Raw genomic sequence first — 20,307 nt, forward strand, 5'->3', positions numbered from 1 at the left:
CGGCGCCAGAAGCGGGGCCAGGGCCTGGCGCGGTGCATTGTGGGCGCGGCGGCGGCGGTGGTGTCCGTCATGGCGGCGTCCATCTCGGGATACACGTTCAGTTCCGTCTGCTACTACAGCGCCAACAGCAGCACCGACCACGTAGGTGCCCAGAGGGGCGCGGCGCGGCGTGGCGTCTCCTGAGCTGCGGGACTCGCGTCGCTCCCTGAGCGATGCCGCTGTTGGGCCGGCCGGGGCGGTGCCGCTCGGCGGCTGCCGGTGATGCGGCCCCTCCCACCGCTGAGGGGGCGCGGGCCAGGCCTCCGCCGAGGGGGCGGCTAGCGGTACCGGCCCCGTGGCCTGGGGGGGCTCTGGCTGCGGCAGCGACCGCCTCTGCCCGCTCACGGGCATCCATCGCTCTCCCCCGCCGGCAGCGGACCCTGGTGACAGTGTGGAAGGCGGCTGCTCCTGCTCCCTCTCCTCCGTCGGTGGGCTCTGGCTCTGAGCCTGTGCCCTTATTACTGCACCTGCCGCTTCAGTGCTCGCGCCCAAACCACCCGCTTTCTGCATATTCTCCTTTCTCGTTTTCATAGAATCCTAGAACGGTTTGAGTTGGAAGGGGCCTCAAAGCCCATCCTGTTCCAGCCCTCTGCCGTGGGCAGGGAGACTTCCCACTGGATCAAAGCCCCATGCAGCCTGGCCTTGAACACCTCCAGGGAGTGGGCATTGGCAACTTCCCTGGGCAACATGGGCCAGGGCCTCCCCACCCTCATCGTGAAGAATTTCTTCCTTATGTGTCATGTAAACCTCCACCTTCCAATGTAGTGCTATTCCCCTTTGTCCTATTGCTACATGCCCTTGTAAAAAGCCACTCCTCAGCCTTCTTGTAAGTCCCCTTCTGGTACTGGAAGGTTGCTATAAGGTCTTCCCAGAGCCTTCTCCAGGCTGAACAACTCCAACTCTCTCAGCTTATCATTATAGTGGAGGTGCTCTAACCCTCTGAGAATCAAAGACTTTAAGTTGCCTTGTGAGTTCAGAGTCCAGCCCAGTCCCCACATGTCAGTTTGAGTGTGCCTCTGCAGGTGTAAACTCCACTATCCATTGGCTTTGAAGCACTCTGATGGCGCCTTCTCCTCATCCACCTACTGTAGCTGGGACTGGAGGCACTCCTTTAACGTGGTCTCTGTTTGCCTCATGTGTGTTGTGTAGTACTTATGGAAGCTTTCAATAGGATGTTATTTTTGGACAGGCCGTTCCTATGGTGGTGTGAAAGAATGCTGGTAAATCAGAAAATCAATCTCAGTAAACCTAAGGATGCATTATACCCTACTGCAGCTCAGATATGTATTTAAAACTAAATCTTTGTTTTAATTCTTCTGTCTAATGCTAAGAAAGTTACAGTAAATGACTATGTAGTGGGTTTTTTTCTATTTTTAGTCTTTTTTTTGCCTTTGAAATTTTAGGAAGGCTTTCTGCTGGGAGAGGTGAGACAAGAAGAGACCTTCAGCATTAGCGATTCACAGATCAGCAACACTGAATTTCTACAAGTGATTGGTGAGTAATAGAACTTTGAGTCTTTCTGACTGAAGCACTGTTGGGTTTTTCAATTTTCAGTACAGCAATTCTGTAATAATTACTTCACTTGTGAGACTAGCAGACAGTGTTACAGTGTTTCAGAATCACATTTGCTACTGTATTTGTGTGTTCATGGTTGAAATGTGAGAAAAAGAAACAGACCTTTGCTAGATATGGAGACTTCATGCATCTCCTTTTATGGAGAAAAGATCACTCATTGAAGACGTCTATCTGCGTTTCATGATGGAGAAATTTTGTATTTGGCATTTGGTCCTGTAAGGAGTTTCCACACTTCACATGGTTGCCTAAATACAACCACGTGCTCAAAATAAAATAAATAAATTGCTTGATTTACTAATGCTAAAAGGGGGGGAATTTCCAGTAGAGGATTTGGATAGTTGACATTATAGGCTGTCACAGCAAGCTTTGCCAAGGAATATTTGTCAGACAACTTGCTTTATTGATAAGTGCAAAGACTGTACAGCTGACTTGTTGGTATAAAGTGAAAGAAGACCCAATGTCTTGTTGTTAAGCTTTGTTGGTTGAAGCAGATATTTTTATACATGAGTGGGAAGGTTTTACATGTTTTTAGCTCTATGGTTTATAGAAAACAGGAATCCCCTGAAAGAAAATGCCTCTTTTGTTTACACTTGTGTAATGTGATGTTAAAATACACCTAAACCTTCTTCAAAAACCTGGATATGTACATACCTGGTTTTGTGGATCTGATTCCAGATAATATAGTGGGGTCTGCTTAAAGCCTTGCTAATACGCAAGCATCTGTAATTGCCTTTCCAGCGTATTTCTGACACAGAACTAAAGTCTGTGAAAGTGTGTACTATGTCATGTTGTATCTCACAAAACCTGCCACCTTGAAGTAGTGATGGTGGCATATACAACAATCCAGAAAGTTAAGTAGTTTCTTCTTCCAGTTATTCTGAAGGGCACATGGGTGATAAATGGACTGTGTGAAAGGTCAGTTAATTACAATAAATTAATGAGTTAAGTAACAAAAATAAAGGTGTAGGATTTTTTGTTTGTGTCTGTGATTGCTGTCAAAGTATTGCGGAAAGGCAGCAGCTGTTAGCTGTGTCTGCTCAGGCAAAACTATTTGAGGTAACTGATCTTAGGCTCTCAGTGTAACACGGCCATGTCAACAAGGGCAGCCTCTGCGTGGTTCCATAAACCAAGTGCTTGTGGTGTTACAAGTTATTCCCCTTTTAGACATTGTTTTGTAACATTCCTGGTTACAGTTATGTTTTGAAAAGGGAAGCTAGGTACAATCATAGGCCTCCAACTACACATACACACACTCCCACTTGGGTATTTTTTGTTTACCAAATTTTGACTTAAGTATTTATTCATCAATATTAACTCCTGAATTCCCAGTTCACACCATGAACTGAGAGTGACGTTTTTGTGGCACTGTTGTTACAGATGAGCTTTAGCATTCTTGGGTGTCTGCTGTCCCAAAGCTTAAGTGGTATTATCTGAGTGTGTATATATATATGTGTGTGTGTGTGTATATATATATATATTATGTGTGCTCTCTGTATGTAAAAAAATAAGTCAATGTGCAAAACGTATTCAGAATAATGGCTGCTTTCTGCATTCTGAGCTTGTTGCTTCCTGGTTTTCAGAAGGTGAGGCCTCTGTAGCAACATACTCAGCAGAGAATCAAGTGTGTATTCTCGGTAGTTGTAATCAGGGTATCTGCTGGAAGGAATTGGTCCAGTGTGGAATAATTAAACTTACGAAATTGCTTCCACAGATTCCAGTATGCCTTGAGAATACAAGGATTTTACACTTTCAAGCAATTCCACATAAAGAAAGTCAGTAACTGTCGGAGCAGCACTACGAGGGGATCTTGCCAGTGACAAGGCACAGTTTTTTGGGCAGTACTCCTGCTGTGGGCATCCAGGTGGCTGAACATGCTGAGATGCCAATATGTGTCTATTGTTCTTGAGAACTGTGATCCAATTCTGAACTGATCGCAGCCTATGGCTGTCAGAATGGCAGGTGGTGAGTCACTCCACAAGAAGTAAGATGCCAAAGCTGTTGCTAAACACTCCAGCAGGGTTCTAATACAGAAGCTGGAAGTACTATTGCTACACAAGTTCTGTTCAGTCTGTGCAAGTAGTTTAAGATTAAAGCTGTGGATCAAATTATAATAATATGAATAAACGTTAATCTCTATTTGGTGAAAGGTCAGAGTAGATGAGAACTTTAAAAAAGTACTAAAAGCCGCAAAAAAATAAGTTATGCTCGGTGTTAGATAATGTAACATGTTACAACTTTGCTGCTTAAATAGTATTTAGTATTTGTTACAACTCTTTACTGGAATAAAAATGCTGCTGTGATTTCTTAATACTTCATGTAACAGAATTATAAATTGCAGCTAACTGTTTTGGCATGGTGTTTAATCCCTTTTCTCATCATAAATTGTTTGCCTTGCCTGATTAAATACTCCAATGTGTAGTATTTCAGTGATTCCCTTCACTGCCCCCTTTTATATTCATTGCTGCTGTAATAAACGGTGTATGTGGATGCCAGTAAACTGTTGTGCCAAGGTGTATAAAAAATTTTAAAATTCATAAATGCCTTTGTGAGGAGGATGCAACCATAAAATAGTATGAGAAGTCATCTGAGGCTCAGAGATATGTGTGTATCCAAGCAAATGTATGTCTTACTTATTGGTAAAATAATTTCCTTTGTGAAATGGCAGATGAGAAAGAGAAGCTGGTTTCCTGGGTGTGGTGCTGTGTCATCAAATGTTGTTGAAATATTAAGGGCACTGTGCAGTCTGACACAAATGTTTATTTGCTCAGTAGCTGAGATGTGGGAAGTTCATGCTGCTGTAATTTCTCTTTGCCTTGAGGAGTTGAACATACGTCTTTTTTTTTGTTTGTTGTTGCAGAAATCCATAACCATGAGCCTTGTTCAAAACTTTTTAGGTAAGCGTTTTATGTTGTCTTCCTGTGTTGGCTGCAGAATGTAGAAATAGGAAGCCCACTGAAATGTATTAGTATTTCAGATGTACCTACCAATGTCTGCATTGCTCACTCATCTGATGGTTTTAAGGGAACGTGTGTAAATGGCACCAGCCCTGACAATGCAAGTGTGAATGTACAGTTTTAATAGCCTTACTGTAAAATGTTAGGTTAGAAAGTGTGCTGAGGGAGCTAGTACAGGCTTATTTTTCTGTCTCTCTGAATTTCCACCTCATATAGTTAGTGGAGGTAGGAGACCAGTCAGATCAAGTCATATCACCGATAACTGGGATGTTGTCAAAAGCAATGTGAATGTTTGTAGTCTTAGGTCAGCTCTGCTTGGGCCTGGTTGGCTCACAGGACACCTTGTGTGCCCGAACCTCGGGAACTTGCTGTGTTAACAAGCTGTTTTGTAGTTAGTTGTACTGACTTGCACCGACTAATTATTCTGAAACTTTTAGCTTACTGGACTTTTTTGCCTTCTGGTCTCCTGTACTTCAGAATTTAAATTAAATACAAGTCAAATATATTTTGTTTAGTGGCATCCATCTCTTTATATGTAGCTTTTCTTTATAGTCTTCACTTGTTATGCAGTGATGGCTTCTAAATTACTGTCTACAAATTCTTCTTGGAAGGAATTCCCAGCTGATCTCCTCTTGTCTTTATTTAGAGATTTCCAGACCATTAAGAACACACAGTGCCTTAGGTATTATGATTGACATTAGTTACATTAAAGAGAAAAGCTGCGGTCTATCATTTGCTGTCTGGTAATCACAGAGAGGGTACTCAGCGCAGGGATTTAAATGCTAGTGACTCCACACATCAAGATAATATCCCAGTGTCTAGTAGGCTCTTCCTGATTCCTGGTGGTGCGTTGTACAGCACATATCAAAACCAATCGCATTTAATTCTTCTCCCCAGTGAAGAAATGAGTTGTTAGTAATTGAGCTGATGGAAGGAAGGGAAGAAGGCTGTATTTCACTACATGCTTTCTGTGCAAGCAAACTGCTGCATTTATTTACGTCAGAGCACCAGGGAAACTCTCACAGCTTGTGTAGCCTTTATCGGTACTGGAGCAGGCTGTTGCAGACACTGATTTTGGGACATTCTCCCTTATCTTATGACTGAAGTGCTGCCCGCCTGAGGAGGCCTAACCCTCATCCTCGGTTCTTGTCAGCTGGCACTGCTGGTGTTTAGTGTAACAGGCTTGGTCCCAGGGCTTTTACTGACATGGAGGAAGTGAATAAGAAGCAAAGATTTTAAAAGGACTAATTTCTCTGTGCAGTTTTCAAATGGAGCTGTTTCACTACATACTGGTTGCTCATCTCATAAGAAAATTATTCTTACAAAGTGTACAAAGAGAAATAATTGGATATCCACTATTTACAAGAATATATAAATACTGTGAACATGAATTGAATAAATTATGCAAATATTATGTGTATATATCTCAAATTAGTAGTTAGTTGTGGTCTTAATATTCAAAATAACTTAAATCTGAAAACAAATTTTACTCCCACCCTTATTTACCAGCCAAGTACTGAGCACAGGACTGTCTGTTTCTTTTACCCCGCACACAAAAGCTGAGATCATAGAACTCTAAAACAGAGTGTTTCCGTGCACTGCTTTAGGTTTTAGTGATATCAGCTCTTGAAAGAGACTGAGGACTTGGCAGGTAGGTCAAGGAGGAATCTGTTTTCAACTGTTTTTTCTTTTTATCATGACGCATGATCTACTTGAATTTATAAACCTGTGTAGACAGATTTATAAATTCTTAAATCTGTCGTGTCCTCACGATAACAACTTGTCAGGGCTTGGGCCTCAGTTCTGTAAGCAGAGCCATATGGAGAGACATAATAATTGAGATCGTTACTGACCTCAGTAAAACTGTTCTGGCTTCAAGTGTCCAATCATGTGAGTCTGGTTGCAGGACTGGGGCTCAAGGAACTAATTTGTAGTTGCACGTCCTGCTTTCCTTTCCTATTTGGCAGGTAGGGCTCTTCTAATCAAAGCAGGGTTTCAGAGCATGCTGGTCAAAATGAAATTACACAGTCCCTTTATGTACAGACTCCTTGTTGTAGGGGCTGGCAGTGAAATACTGGGCACCAGACTAATGTGTGCAATGAAAGCATTTTACAGCTCATCATTACAGGCATGTTGTATTTCATTACTAGTGGCTTAAAGGGGGATAGAGTTTTCATGGCAGCTACTCTTATGCGCTCTGCCTCTTCCTCTGTGAGCAGCTGCCCCTCTCTGTCAGCTATGCAGGCTGCTGAGGCTTCTGACTCTGCTCCTAAGTAGTTATCTTTTCCATGTTCTATAGGTAGGTGGTGCAGATACTGACCTGTGTTGATTAAGGAGAAACTGCAGAAGTTGCTTTGTAATGTGCAGAATACCGTATATTTGAAGAATACTCAATGTATAAATTATTTATTTTGTGTATAGTGCGCGTGTGTACACTGTGTACCTACTTTTCTCTCTTCCTTTTTTTGGTTCCAGCTTTTACGACTATGCAGGCAAGGTTAATGAGGAGAGTTTGGACAGGATTCTTAAAGACCGAAGAAAAGTAAGTTTTCTATCTTTTCCTCCTCTCTCATTAGAGCCTATAGTTAGAAAGAGCAGTTTTTGAAAATAAATGAAAGAAGTAGTTAACCAAAAGAAAATATTTCTTCCACAGATCTGATGGTTTGTTTTGACCCAAGGCTTATTCTGTACAGAAAATTTGTGATTCTTAGGTTAAACTGGGAGCAATGTCTAAATTAAGGATTTAACTTCAGGCCTCCAAGAAGGAAGGGCCTATATTAACCCACTCAAATTTCTAAGCTAAAGATATAGCGTAACAATTGTGATGTTGAAACCAAGAAAAATGTAGCTGATATGAAAATCTATTCTGAAGAGCTCATTTAGAAGAGTTGTCAAGATATAGCCTCATAATTGCAATTTTTGCATGGTCAGTTTTAAACTGGTAAAGCTGTTCTATCAGTTACGTCAGATGTTGTCATCGCTTTATCACACATTGTTAGCAGCGCAGCTAGCATTAAGCAGCTTAAATTTCAGCAGTTACTTGGAGACGAGCCAAACCTTTTTTCAATGTTTCGTCTCATTCCATACTTGCAGTGCACTGTCTTTCTAATTATTGAATAATTGCTTCAAAGTTCTCATGGACTGATGCCTCGACAAGCAGACCTGAAAGTGTGGTCCCTGCCTGTAGAGTTGCCAGAGCATTTCACCAATAGCAATGCTAATGGTTGAGGCATGAGCGACCTCTTGGGCTTTTGGGATTTCTGTCCTCTGCAAGGAACTGGGGTGTAACTTCCTACTCTAGTCTGAGTAGGAATGCCTGCTGTGTGAACTGATCATCGCTACACAGAGTGTGATGACAGTTGCCTAATTGCCAATTGAATTTGCAGTCTTGACTTTCTGTTCAGCTTACCCACCTGAACTGTAGACTTTTGCCTACAGGCAAAGCTTAAGTTGGGGAGGGATCTTTAGGGAAGCAAATCCTAAATCTGTGCAACTTCTGCAATACTCATCATTGTAATGTTTTTTTATTGTCTGTTTTTTCCAGCAAATGCTCTCAGAATAAACTCCTCTGTGTATGCTAATGTATTTGTGCCTAGTGTATACGTGCTTTATGTGCATATTTATATATACAGACATGCACATCTTTATGTTGCTGATGGAGTGATGATGTGATGATGCAGATCCTGAATTCTGTAACCCTGTACCTCTACTCTTGAACACTGCAGAGTGTGTGACATTCCCCTTCAGGAGACAAAGCTAAAAATGTGATTTAGAAATGCTTCTCTCCTGCTAGGTTTCAGTCGGATTTTATTTTGTATGGGCCTGTCTTGCAGGGGAGCTCTGGCAGGATGATTATCTGTGCTGGGAAAGCAGGCAGAACTGGAGAAATTAAAGCTTACAAGTGTCATATGATTAAATCACTTCATATCTAATGATGTTAAGTGTCATAATGACAAAAAAGAAATAAATACTGCTGTCTGGGAAGCAAGACAGTCTTGTATTCTCTTTTGTTACCAAATAAGCACATTTTATTACATTCAGCCTAAGTAATTGTGGAAATTTACCATAAAAAGTTAACAACAATGCTTCCTTGTTTAGTATGTAGAATCTGCTCTATTCCGCTAAATATATACATGCATCGCTACATAATGGTGCCTGTTCCTGGGACTCGGCACTGGTGAGACTGCTCCTCGAATACTGTGTTCAGTTCTGGGCCCCTCACCACAAGAAGGATGTTGAGGCTCTGGAGTGAGTCCGGAGAAGAGCAACCAAGCTGGTGAGGGGGCTGGAGAGCAGGTCTTACGAGAAGCGGCTGAGAGAGCTGGGGTTGTTTAGCCTGGAGAAGAGGAGGCTGAGGGGAGACCTCATTGCTCTCTATAACTACCTGAAGGGAGGTTGTGGAGAGGAGGGTGCTGGCCTCTTCTCCCAAGTGACAGGGGACAGGACAAGAGGGAATGGCCTCAAGCTCCACCAGGGGAGGTTTAGGCTGGACATTAGGAAAAAATTCTTCACAGAAAGGGTCATTGGGCATTGGAACAGGCTGCCCAGGGAGGTGGTTGATTCACCTTCCCTGGAGGTGTTTAAGGCATGGGTGGACGAGGTGCTAAGGGGCATGGTTTATTGTTTGATAGGAATGGTTGGACTCGATGATCCGGTGGGTCTCTTCCAACCTGGTTATTCTGTGATTCTGCGACTCTTCCTACACCAAATCATTAATGATGTAGCCTTTTACATTAACCTCTTCAATTAAATGTCAGTTTACATGAAGTAAAGCTGTTTAATGCATGCTGTATTCAAAATCATTCTTGAGCTGGAATGAGTCTTATCTGATGTGCATGCACATCTTTCACCGTTAAATACACACCGAGATGATTTTATCGCTGTACACAGCATGTTGGTCCCATGTGTCTTGTAAACAGATGTGAATCTGCAAAATGTTTGTGAAGCGCTGGAAATCTCTTACAAATCAATGCAAGTGAATAGGCAGTTTTAGTATTTAGGCTAAAGAAACGCCACATCTGCTATGTTTGAAAACAGCTCAAGTCTTGTCATTGGAAGATCCTCCAGCATTTGTTGCGGAGATTAAACAGTAGAAGTATATTGGAAGTGGGATCTTGCGTGCCATTTAAGGACACAGGAGTGTTTGTAACACGATAAGGCTGAGTAATCAGTTGTCATGTTGTATGAGGATGTCCTTGTTTCAGGTTATTTAATAGATGAGAGCCTCTAGTAATTCAGTCTGCTTTTGTTGTAATAAAGCTATTGGATAATCCGCACAATACCACAGTGTTAGCAACTTTATTGTCAGTAGGAAAATCGGTATCTCAGTTTATACCTTGTTTTTTTTGATGTACTTTGATTACAGAATGTTATTGGATGGTACAGATTTAGGAGAAACACGCAGCAGCAAATGTCATATAGAGAACACATCATTCATAAACAGCTGACACACATTCTTGGAGTGCCTGATCTTGTCTTCCTTCTCTTCAGCTTCATTTCCACTGCAAACAACTCAACGCATGCTTTAGAATACGTGCTTTTTAGACCAAACCGAAGGTAAACAATCTCTGTATATGAACCAATATTCATTTTTTGTTCTGCTTCTTATTGCTGTTCTTTATACTCTAATCTGTTTTGAAGCTTATACAGTGACACTTAAAGAAGGCTTTGTATTTGGCAAATGATGCCTTGGTGTACAACTGTTACTGATGACTGCTTTTTTTTTTTTTTTCCGTGCAAGTATTTTATGAATTAAAGTTTTGGTGTCAGCAAAAGTTTTTTTCCAGTCTTTAAATCTTCAGACAACAAAAAAAAAAATATCTTTTAAGAGAAATCAGGTGTCAGTGCCATCTTTCTTGTAAAAGGCCTGAATGTAGTGTAGCTTCACTCTTCTTGTGTCTGTCGTAGTTTGAATGCGCTACTGTCATGTTCTAAGCAGTACAGAGGTAGATCCATCTCAGAGGAACTTTTGATTAGGTGTTTATTTTGAACACAACTTCTAATATCTAGCAGCTCTATAATAAACCTAATGCAGAAGCTTTAAAATTAGATGAGTCGTGGTCATCAGAGAGGTGAGATAATATCAAGGATATTATAAATAATCTTTTGAATATGAATTAAGAACTCTTTCTAAACTTTCTCTGCAGGTATAATCAAAGAGTGTCACTTACTATTCCTAATCTAGGCAACACTAGTCAACAGGAATACAAAGTTTCTTCAGTGCCAAATACTTCGCAGAATTATGCCAAAGTTATTAAGGAACACGGGTAAGGATTTTTTCCTTTGCAGATGAAGTACAGTCATCAAGCTCTGCCTTCTTTACCTTCCAAAGCATAGTATAAATATACAATTCAAGCTGTGAAACCTAGTTCTGGAGGAGAATGAGTTGTTCCTAGTGCACTTTTTCTGCTTAGAATGAAATCTTTCAGAAACAGAAAGGGAACTCAATGTGCTAATGAGAAGAGCAGAGTTACTATGTCCAGTTGGTGCTGTGGGCATTCTGGATGAAGGATTCTTACTTGATTTCCCACCCATCCTGGGAAATTTTGTGTGCAAGCTTGATTTAAAACTTGAACTCTGATTTGGAAGTCTCATTGTTTCTTTTAAGTAATTTTAATTAAATGCTGCAAATGCAAAGTAGCTCTTCTGACTGTTAACTGTGAAATTATGCGAGGTAAGGATTTCTGCACAAATTTCATATCATTTGTTGTTCCAGAGGGAATTTGGGTATTGAATATGCTGCTGTCCAAATTCTAGATCTTGGAGTATAATATATCTTTAGCTGGATAAAATAAAATAGATTTCAGAAACATAGTAATTAACTGCTTAGCAGCAAGTCAAAGAGAGAATGAGATAGAAACTTGTCTTTTCTAACTAATTATTTCTACTTTTTTTTTAGTACTGATTTTTTTGACAAAGATGGAGTGATGAAGGACATCAGGGCTATATATCAGGTTTATAATGCACTTCAGGAAAAAGTGCAGGTAACTTCCTTTATTTAATACTGGTCAGTATGTACGTGGCATCTTTTGTTCATCCTTTGGATAAACTGTAAGTGGAGAAGTTGGAGATTTTTGGAGGTCATGAACTGCAGGGAATTAAGTCTGACTTTAATAATGAAATGTGTCAGTTTCTATTTAACATGCATTTGCAGTGGCTGCTGTAAATGTGGTTGATACAAGTACCATCAATTCTTTCTCTTTTGCAAGTAATTGTGACTTAATTCTTTGTGATTTCTGAGAGACTTCAGCTATTTCCAAGAGTGTGCAGAAAAGCCTTGCAGTGGGCTGTAGGGTTTTGCACAGGTTTAAAGGCTTGCCTGTGTGAGTTCAAGCATGACTGCTGGCTCTCAGTGTGTAGCATGCAGGAAAGAGCTCCATCTGTTAGGTGAATGTTTTGTGTAGAGCATGAGTGAGTTCTGCTCCAAATGTGGGAAAACATCCAAAAGTGCCTTGTGTGTCAAATCTGCTAAATGTAAGCTTGTTGATTCACTAGCTTGTCCCATGTGAAGAGCCAGTAAGTTCGCTAATTGTGCTGTAATCACAGCTGATTTCCAGGCTTTCCCCTTACATCTGCCCTGGAGGGATTTGTGTCTCCGCTCCAGCTTAGCTTGGCTGGTTGGTGCATGCAAGGCAGTAGTTGCTCCAGCCATACCCTTACTTTGCCTGCACAGGAGAACTTCTGTTTTGCTGTGGAAGCTGCCACTTTCTAACCTGCCTTGTAAGATGGGAACCTGGCGTTGGGAAGGCAGAGAGCTTTCATGCCAGCTTCAGGAGACATGAAAATGTGTTTTCAGAACTCTATCCCGTTAGCTAATGCTGTTATTCTGTGATACTGGTTTTTCCAAGAGCCTATATATCCTTTGGTGCTCCTGATTTGTTTGAATTAGTGGCTGGAAAACTGGATAATGTGACATCATCAGGGAGTTGTCTTCCTACCTATCAGAAGTATGGCCCTGATGATTTTCACCATGTAAATCGTGCTGCTGTACATTGTTTACAGCACTTAAAAGTAATTTAGTTGTTAGCCAACTTGAGAAACTTTTACCTTTAAAGTGACTGCTTTACAGGGAATGTTGCAGTTTTCCAGTAAGGCAGCCAAGACGTATATTTGCATGGGGAGGGTTTAAACTTTGATGACTTCTAAATAATGTTTTTCAGCTCTGTAGGTGTGATCGCTAATAGTAACCTTTTGGAGCAGGAACAGTAAGTGGCTTCTGACTTACTGTCTAAGACTTACCAGTGCCTTTAGAAAGTTCTGTACTCTTCAGAACTGATTGTGTTTAATGATAGTGACAAGTACTTAATTTCTGAAGAAGTAAACAATATCCACTGTAACATGTTTAGATTTAAAAAGAAATCAATGTTATCCAGAACCAGATTTAAACTTGGATCCTTCTATGAAAATGTCACCTTAATTTCCTAATATAGGGAAATCTTAGGTCTTGTTTATTTAATAGAGGTATCGGTTAGGAGATCAACTTGGGACAGTTGTCTCTCTAGTCAACTGTTTCATACCCCAATTCAAATTTGGTCTAGCACAGAAGTATGTACCTTTATGCTAGATTTTAAAACCATGCTACTGTAGTATCATTATTGTGCTAACAACAGTGTATATAAAAAAAAATAAATGGTCATGTCTCTTTCACCAAATGGAAGAACTCGCTTTGGATATATTACAAATCTTCCTGCAATGATGAATTATTTGGAGATCCTTTTACTGTAGTACAGCCATTGAGAACTGGCAACAGCCAGTAAAGAAAATGATCTTCAGGTTGAATATTATGCTCTGATATAGTTAAATCTTGCTCTTAGTTTTGTGCTTTTAATGGCTTCTTGTCTGGTAGTAGCTTTATTAAAGTTGTCATGGAAGTCTTTCCTGTATTTTTGCAAAATCTTAGCATGTCTTACGTTTTTCTCCTAGGCAGTATGTATAGATGTAGAAAAAAGTGAACGTGTTGTTGAATCTTTTCAAGCTGATGTAAACAAGTTAAAAAGGCAAATCGCACAAAAGAAGAATGAAAAAGAGCAAGAAATAAGTAAGTTGCCTTTTAATTTTTTTTTTGTTTCAGAAGCAGATGTTGTAAGAAGAGAATACTTTGTGGCATTATTTTGAGTTTTATTTGCTCATAGAAAAAGAAAAAAACCCCATCACATTGGGAAGGATATCTGGTGGATTTACATTGAATGATACCTGAACTGTGAAAGCATGTGTGCTGCAGGTATTTCCATAGGAGTCATCCATTGTGAGCGAATTTAAAACATAGGTGAGAGACGAAGCTGTAGAGCAAAACCAAGAAACTCAGTTCTGGAAATAACAAAGGAAAAGATCAGTTGTAGGAAAGAAAAAGTGGAGCCAAGTCAGGAATGGAAAAAGCAAAACTAAGCAGTGGAGGGATTCCTTTTGGAGTATTACATAGAAACAGGGCACTGTGTTTACAGTAGCAATCAGTAGTGTTACCTAAAGCTGTGTCGTTTGGATGGGTTAACACCCTAAGCTGTGCGATAGGGCCCTCTGCTGCTGTGACTGGGTATTTTATTTTCTCCAGGCAGCCAGGTACTGTTACCACAAGAGCATTTTAGTGCAAAGTTTGAACTGTCAGCGCATTTCTCTAAGGTTCTTCCTTCTCTGAACCTCAAAGATAAGGTAAAGAGCCAGTATCAGCCACAGACCATTTCAAAGATGGAAATGGCATGAGTCACTGCTGTTTCCTGCTTGGCTGTAGATGAGACAGCTACTAGATGAGCTAGCAAGAAGTAGAGATGGGTATTTAGAGTGACTGGAGCTGATCCCAGTCCATACAGCAAAAGATGGAGAAGGAGAAGGAAGGGCAGTTGGTGCTAGCCTCTAGGTACTGCCAGTGAGGTGCAAATGCTGGGCTGGAAGTTTATGCCAGAGCAAATAATCATGTGAGAAGGCTGAAACAGGAAAACACGCGGCTTGTATCTCTGTAATATTTTTAGATATGAGTAGCTAAATACTGAAGCTGGCCTTCTGTTCTCTGGGTTTCTCCACATTGGGAGCATTTTCTTGGTTTTAGTGAGTTAAATGTTCCAATTAATCATTCTCTGAGCGGGTGGAAAAGGAGGCATTTGATTCAAATCCCTGCAGTAGTGTTGTGTGAGAGCTTGTCATCTGACAAGCTTTTGGTTAACAAGTTATGACTTTAACGCTATAGCATAAAAGTCAGTTGAGACTTTACTTACCACATTGCTGCAATGATTTGTACATGTAGCAGCATGTTCGAGGGAACAGCAAGTGCCGGGTACCAGGAATCTCCCACCACAGTTCTTAATTTATGGGTTGATAATGAAGTGCCATTATGTAGCCACTTGAGAGGAATACTCTTTTTATTACTAAAGAGATGTCTAATTTGCTTGATTGAAGGAACTTTTTAGCCTTGATTTTTTGCTTTTGCTAGAAGGATGGTGTTACAGTAAGTAGAGCTGATGGCATTTTGTCTGTCCCCTAGCTGATGGGTGTTTGAAGGTTAAGAACCAGTTAGAAACCAGTCAAAAACTTTAGTCTCTCCCAGTGCTTAACAGACCTGTGTTTTTAGGGTACTTAAACGAGAGGAAATGACCTGTACAGGATGACTACTTGCACAAATACGTACTTAGATAGTTCATTTGCATTCTAACACATTTTGGGTTTTAAATGAGATCATTAGGATAATCAACTTTTGCTAATTCTAATGAGTTTCATGGATGTACTGCTAAATTTAGGGAGATATTGTTTGTCAGGCTCAAAGAGTAAGGTGTAGTAATAAGCAAGACTCGAAACAATGGCGAGGGCTAGCATCTTACATAGTCATCAATACAAAAATTGCTGAAAGTGAGTAGTGGAGACTGAGGGGAAAAGTTCTAGCGCTGGAGTTTGAAAGCAGTGCCCAGAATGGGCATTTAATAATAATGACAAGAGGTAAAAAGAAGAGCGAAGGTCTGGGTGGGTGTGGTATGTTATCACTAGATAAACTACATTGCAAAGTAAGTATTCAGTACAGCGATGTTCTCTGCTTTTGTAGGAATGCAGCAAGCAATTTTAAGCAGGCAAATGACAACAGATAACTTGGAACCTATGTTTGTTCCACGAATGTCCTACACTGGATTTGCTGTGGAAGGCTGCCCACTTGACGATTCAGATGTCTCTGATCCTCCCCCTCCATATTCTGATTTCAATGCAACCAATCAAGAAAGTACTGTCGGTCATGGTCTTCTAGAAAGCAATGTTTTCATGCCTCGACCTCAAGCAGTAGGTTCTTCCAGTTATGTTTCCACAAATGCAGGATTGAAATATTCTGGCAATGGAGCATCCACGCCATCTTCCCAAAGAGCGGTTGGTGACAATGTTGATGAATCAGAAGACAGTGATTATGAAAATTTGCTTGAACCTACAGAGTCATCTGACAGTGAATACTCGCAGACAAGGGATTCACGACCTTCAGCACATCCTGATGGCGATTCCAGGAACACTCAAACTTCTCAGATTTGACGGGGGGTGAAAATCCACATGACGCTGTTTTTTCATAGTTGTTACACAGACATTTTGGGGATTTAACCTGGAGGAAATGAACTACACAGGATTACTGTGCACACAAAATGTAGAAGACTTGCACTAGATGGTTTATTCACCTTGTGATACATTTTGCAAGTTTTATAATGGAATCATTAGGATAATCAAGTTGTACTAATACTGATGAGGTTCATGGATGTACTGGTAAATTTAGGCAAGATGAAATTTTTAGAGGTCTTGTAGCTTTTGTTGCCGTATTTTCTTTAAAACAATAAATTGGGATGTAGTAACTAAGCACAGTTAGTCTACAAGTAATGTTCTCAAATCAAAACTTACCTCTTGCACTATCATGCCTTGAATTATGATTTTTGAAAGGGAAAGATATATCAGCCGCCTTGGAAACAGCTTTCTGTGGCAAGCCAAAGTGGCCTCTGCAAGCAAAGAAATTTTGATAATTCTGAGAAGCCCGATTGGAACACATGGGGTCTACCTTCTATTGGCATGCTCTTTTAACAGAGAAGGGGGTTGTTTCAACTTTTTTTACTAGCAGAATGTGTGTATCACTTAAAACGATGGTTGCCTTTTTTTCTGTAAAGTCGGGGGGGGTTTGGAATGACTGGTAAATGATCCAAATGAATGTCATAAATGTAATTAATCTGGTTTCACTGGGTTTACAATGACTTTATGCCACACTAGCCTCATTTATTGTCTCTTTTGTTATTTTAGCATAAATATGAAGTGCACATACAGGAGTAGATGACTGACAGAAGTAGTAAATTCCATCATGATTGGACTTTGGAGTCTGCAAATTACAAACATCAGAGACTGCTTCTTGCATTTTATTTGTATCTGAATACTGGATTTACACTTCTAGATGAATTATTTTATGTAATGAATGGGGGATAGAGTAGGAGGAGATTGTTTGGAGAGTCCCCTGGATTTATTACCTCTTTTCCTCTGAGTGAAATGTGTAAATGATAATGATCATTTGAATTACTGCTCACATTAGAAAATTGCCATTTGGGATAAATGAAGTGTGGTATATTTAGAGAATGTCATGTTTGGATGCACTTATTTTCACTTAAATTCTGCTTGTATGCTAACATTGCCCAAAATATGTGGAATCGTGCCACTAAGAATTTTGTATTATTGGACTTTATCCCTGATCTGTAAATGAGAAAAAAATCTTCCTCTTAAAATGTGTAATCTTAAGCATTGTTGTTTGAGGTGTCAATAACCACTTCTCTGGTTTACGCTCAGAATAACAAAGCAGTTGCTTCAAAGTTTAAATATATCAGATTTAGAAAGGCCCAAATGTCAGTATGTATTGTATGCCTAGGCAAGAGTCTGTTCATTAGCCTGTCCTTACCTGTACTAAATGAAGAAAAATTACTTTGGAAAATATGAGATGTTACAATTGCCACTCTTCTATCATGTGTTTCCACCCCTAGATGCCTAGTGGTCTGTTTTAACTATTTTACATTATTCTCATTAGCCTTAACTTGATGCATTTTTGTCTGTGAGTGTTGCGATCCATTTAACAGCAAACTCGCTCGTGTGTTATCGCTGGCACTCCACAAGCACCCGTGGTTCGGGTGGTGTAGCTGTGTGTATGCCGACATCAGAATTGACAAGACGGTAACTCCTGTTTTTATTTTTATTCCACATAGAAACCTGCAAAATGTACATCTCTGACAAAGCAGTTAATGTGACAATAAAATCTTATTTAATCCTGTAACTTATATTCTAATATTTGTCAGGTTCTACATCAGTAAAATAACTCGCCGTGATACAGAAACGCAGCCGATTTGTTGGAGCAGGTCTGAAGAGTGGGTTTGGCAGCAAGGGGAGGAGGTAGCGCTATGCTGTATGTATTGCAGACCAGCCACGCATTCCTACCATTATGTTGAGACTTAGATACTTCACTTCTAAAATCTTTTAATAACCAAAAATATCTTAAATTCTTCTTGATTTTACGTGTGACCTGTAGTTGGTTGGAGGTGGAGTAGGTATGTGGTCATGCCCTCTAGACAGTGCCTATTCCAGATACTTTCATTAACTGTAACAGCTTACTGAAAGGAAGAAAGGGTGGGAGTTTTTTGCTGTGGTTGGTTGTTTTTTTAAATCGGATAATATTCTGGAAAAATACCTGTGCACAGACTTTGCACGCTTTTCATCACAGTCCTGTTAAAAATAATGGTGTTGGGTTGTGATCTGTATGAAGACAATAAGGAACAGGCGTAATCCTAAAGAAAGCCAGAGCTTTGTACCCATGAAGCACTGGGTTTCCATGTCTGACTCATGAAGAGTTTCTTCTGGTGACCCTCAGGCACACAAAACCCAGCAGCAAGGTGGGTGGTGTTGAAGAAAAGCCAGTAAGAACTGGGTTCTGTGCCTTTTAGTTCAAAATCCTGTAGTTTCTCTGGTACAATTAAATATTTTCTTCTGCTTATTGTTGTAAGAAACCTAGAATTGCTGTTTCCTTTATTTCCAAATTTACTTCAACACCCACCGCCCCCTCATTGTTTACAGGCATGTACTATATGGAATGTCTTGATAAGTTAGCATCACCAAGTCTTTCTGAGATTGGCTGTGGCTGAAACTATGGGATTCTCCAAGTCCTGTATTTGCTTATGGAATGGTGCATGTTGGCAGAAAGAAGCGTGAGCATCTTTAATTTTGACATATTCACTATTTTGCAGATTTCTAGCATCTCCTCAGGGACTTTGCACTGGCTCTAACCTGTCCCAGGTTAAAATGTAAACGGTATCTCTTACAGTTATATGTAGCAGCAAAGAAGACAAGCAAGCAAAGCAGATTTCCTGCTAAGTGGGAAGTTGCTTCGGACCATCCTTAAGACAACCGGTATCAGATCAGTGCACGTCATAGTCTGTTGTTTAGCTCCTTTTATTTAGACTTAGTACCTTTGTTTATAGCAGGCTTTCTCTTGGTGTGTAAAATTACTGTGCGTGTAAAATTACTGTGATTCCACATGCACATTTCTCTATCATATGGACTTGTGTGTGTATTTGCATATACATATGCCTTTATACTGCTCACTCTTAGAGCTTACAGTTAGGAAGAAAACAGAAGCTTAATTACAGATGTTCATGAGTAAATTGCTAAATACTTGGACACCTATCCCAGACTGCAGTTAGAAAAGACGGTGACCCTGATATCACATTGCTCAAATTAGCATTTGTCACCTTCCAGAACTTCAAAGCTCTCACCTCCCTCATGTTTCACACCTCATCTAGCGAGGTGTCAGAATGTTAATTCAAATTGTTCACTCCTGTGCTTTACTTTTCACTCTTGCTTACCTGTAAACAACCTTCTATTGCATAGTAGGAAAAAGAAGAGATTCCCTTGTGAACAAAAATACCTGTGGATTCCTCACTGGGAATGGCTTGTGTTATTCTCAACAGTGGAATCTGAGAGTGCTATCTCCTGTGCCCACTAGCTTCAAACAGAATTGAGGAGAGTGGACCTGATCACTGTTAATGAGGGACAGAGGCGCTAGGAAAGGTGAAAAATCTCAGTCCTATTAGGAAACCAGGCTGCAGTTCTCAGATGTGGCTGCAAGTTCTCCAGCTTCTTCTGCCTCAGTGTAGAGTGCATTAGGAGCTCAACCTTGTCCTTATTTTGAGAGACTTTGCAGGTTCAAGTCCTGCAAATGGAGATGAATGTTAAGGTGCGTCAGCTGAATCACTAAGAGTTACGTTCATGGAAGAGGGGAGCGTAATCTCCAGCACATCAGCATTTCTTGGCACCTACCATCAGAATCAGGTGGGGTTGGGATTAAATCCTGCTGTGTGCCAGCGGTAAACACAGCAGGCAGGTTTTTCCTCTTCCTGACCTTTTGACAAGTAGTTAACTCGCAGGTCCTTGCCTTTTCCCTAGACGTTTTCCAATGAGAAGAAAATACCTTACTGTCTTTTCTAGGCTCATTGGGGAAGGATGCTTGCTGAGCTCTGAGATCAAGGCCAGGAAAACTGCGGCTTCTGCAGCACGTGCAGACCTGCAGGGGTTTGGGTTAATTATCTCCAGCCCTCCTGAGGCCTCATGGTGTACAAGGGATGCTGGGTGGCAACCTGTATTCCCATGATACGGAAGAGAATCATCTCCCTCATGGATTTGTGTGGCTTATTTATTTCCTCTGGCTTTCCTGGAGAGGGTGTTAGGAAGGAAAATCTGAAAATCCTCAAGAGACAAGTCAGTAATAGAATAA

At 40.6% G+C, this 20,307-nt stretch overlaps 1 protein-coding gene across 1 annotated transcript; it reads left to right on the plus strand.

Annotated features, from left to right (window-relative positions):
- Positions 1 to 2: 2 nt before the first annotated feature.
- Positions 3 to 17,817, plus strand: ABRAXAS2 (abraxas 2, BRISC complex subunit). Its single transcript, XM_069863555.1, has 9 exons — positions 3 to 141; positions 1,443 to 1,533; positions 4,472 to 4,508; positions 7,044 to 7,110; positions 9,934 to 10,124; positions 10,715 to 10,834; positions 11,467 to 11,551; positions 13,491 to 13,605; positions 15,592 to 17,817. The coding sequence occupies exons 1-9, from the start codon at positions 70 to 72 to the stop codon at positions 16,056 to 16,058; spliced, it is 1,245 nt and encodes a 414-aa protein (XP_069719656.1). The 5' UTR covers positions 3 to 69; the 3' UTR covers positions 16,059 to 17,817.
- The last annotated feature ends 2,490 nt before the right edge of the window (positions 17,818 to 20,307 follow it).

This window comes from Phaenicophaeus curvirostris, chromosome 9 (assembly GCF_032191515.1).
Source record: "Phaenicophaeus curvirostris isolate KB17595 chromosome 9, BPBGC_Pcur_1.0, whole genome shotgun sequence".
Taxonomy (NCBI): domain Eukaryota; kingdom Metazoa; phylum Chordata; class Aves; order Cuculiformes; family Cuculidae; genus Phaenicophaeus; species Phaenicophaeus curvirostris.

Coding starts and splice junctions, on each gene's coding strand:
- ABRAXAS2 (XM_069863555.1), top strand. CDS start 70: ATGGCGGCGTCCATCTCGGGATACACGTTCAGTTCCGTCTGCTACTAC. Junction 1,534..4,471: donor TGAATTTCTACAAGTGATTG/GTGAGTAATAGA, acceptor TTGTTGTTGCAG/AAATCCATAACCATGAGCCT. Junction 13,606..15,591: donor TGAAAAAGAGCAAGAAATAA/GTAAGTTGCCTT, acceptor CTGCTTTTGTAG/GAATGCAGCAAGCAATTTTA.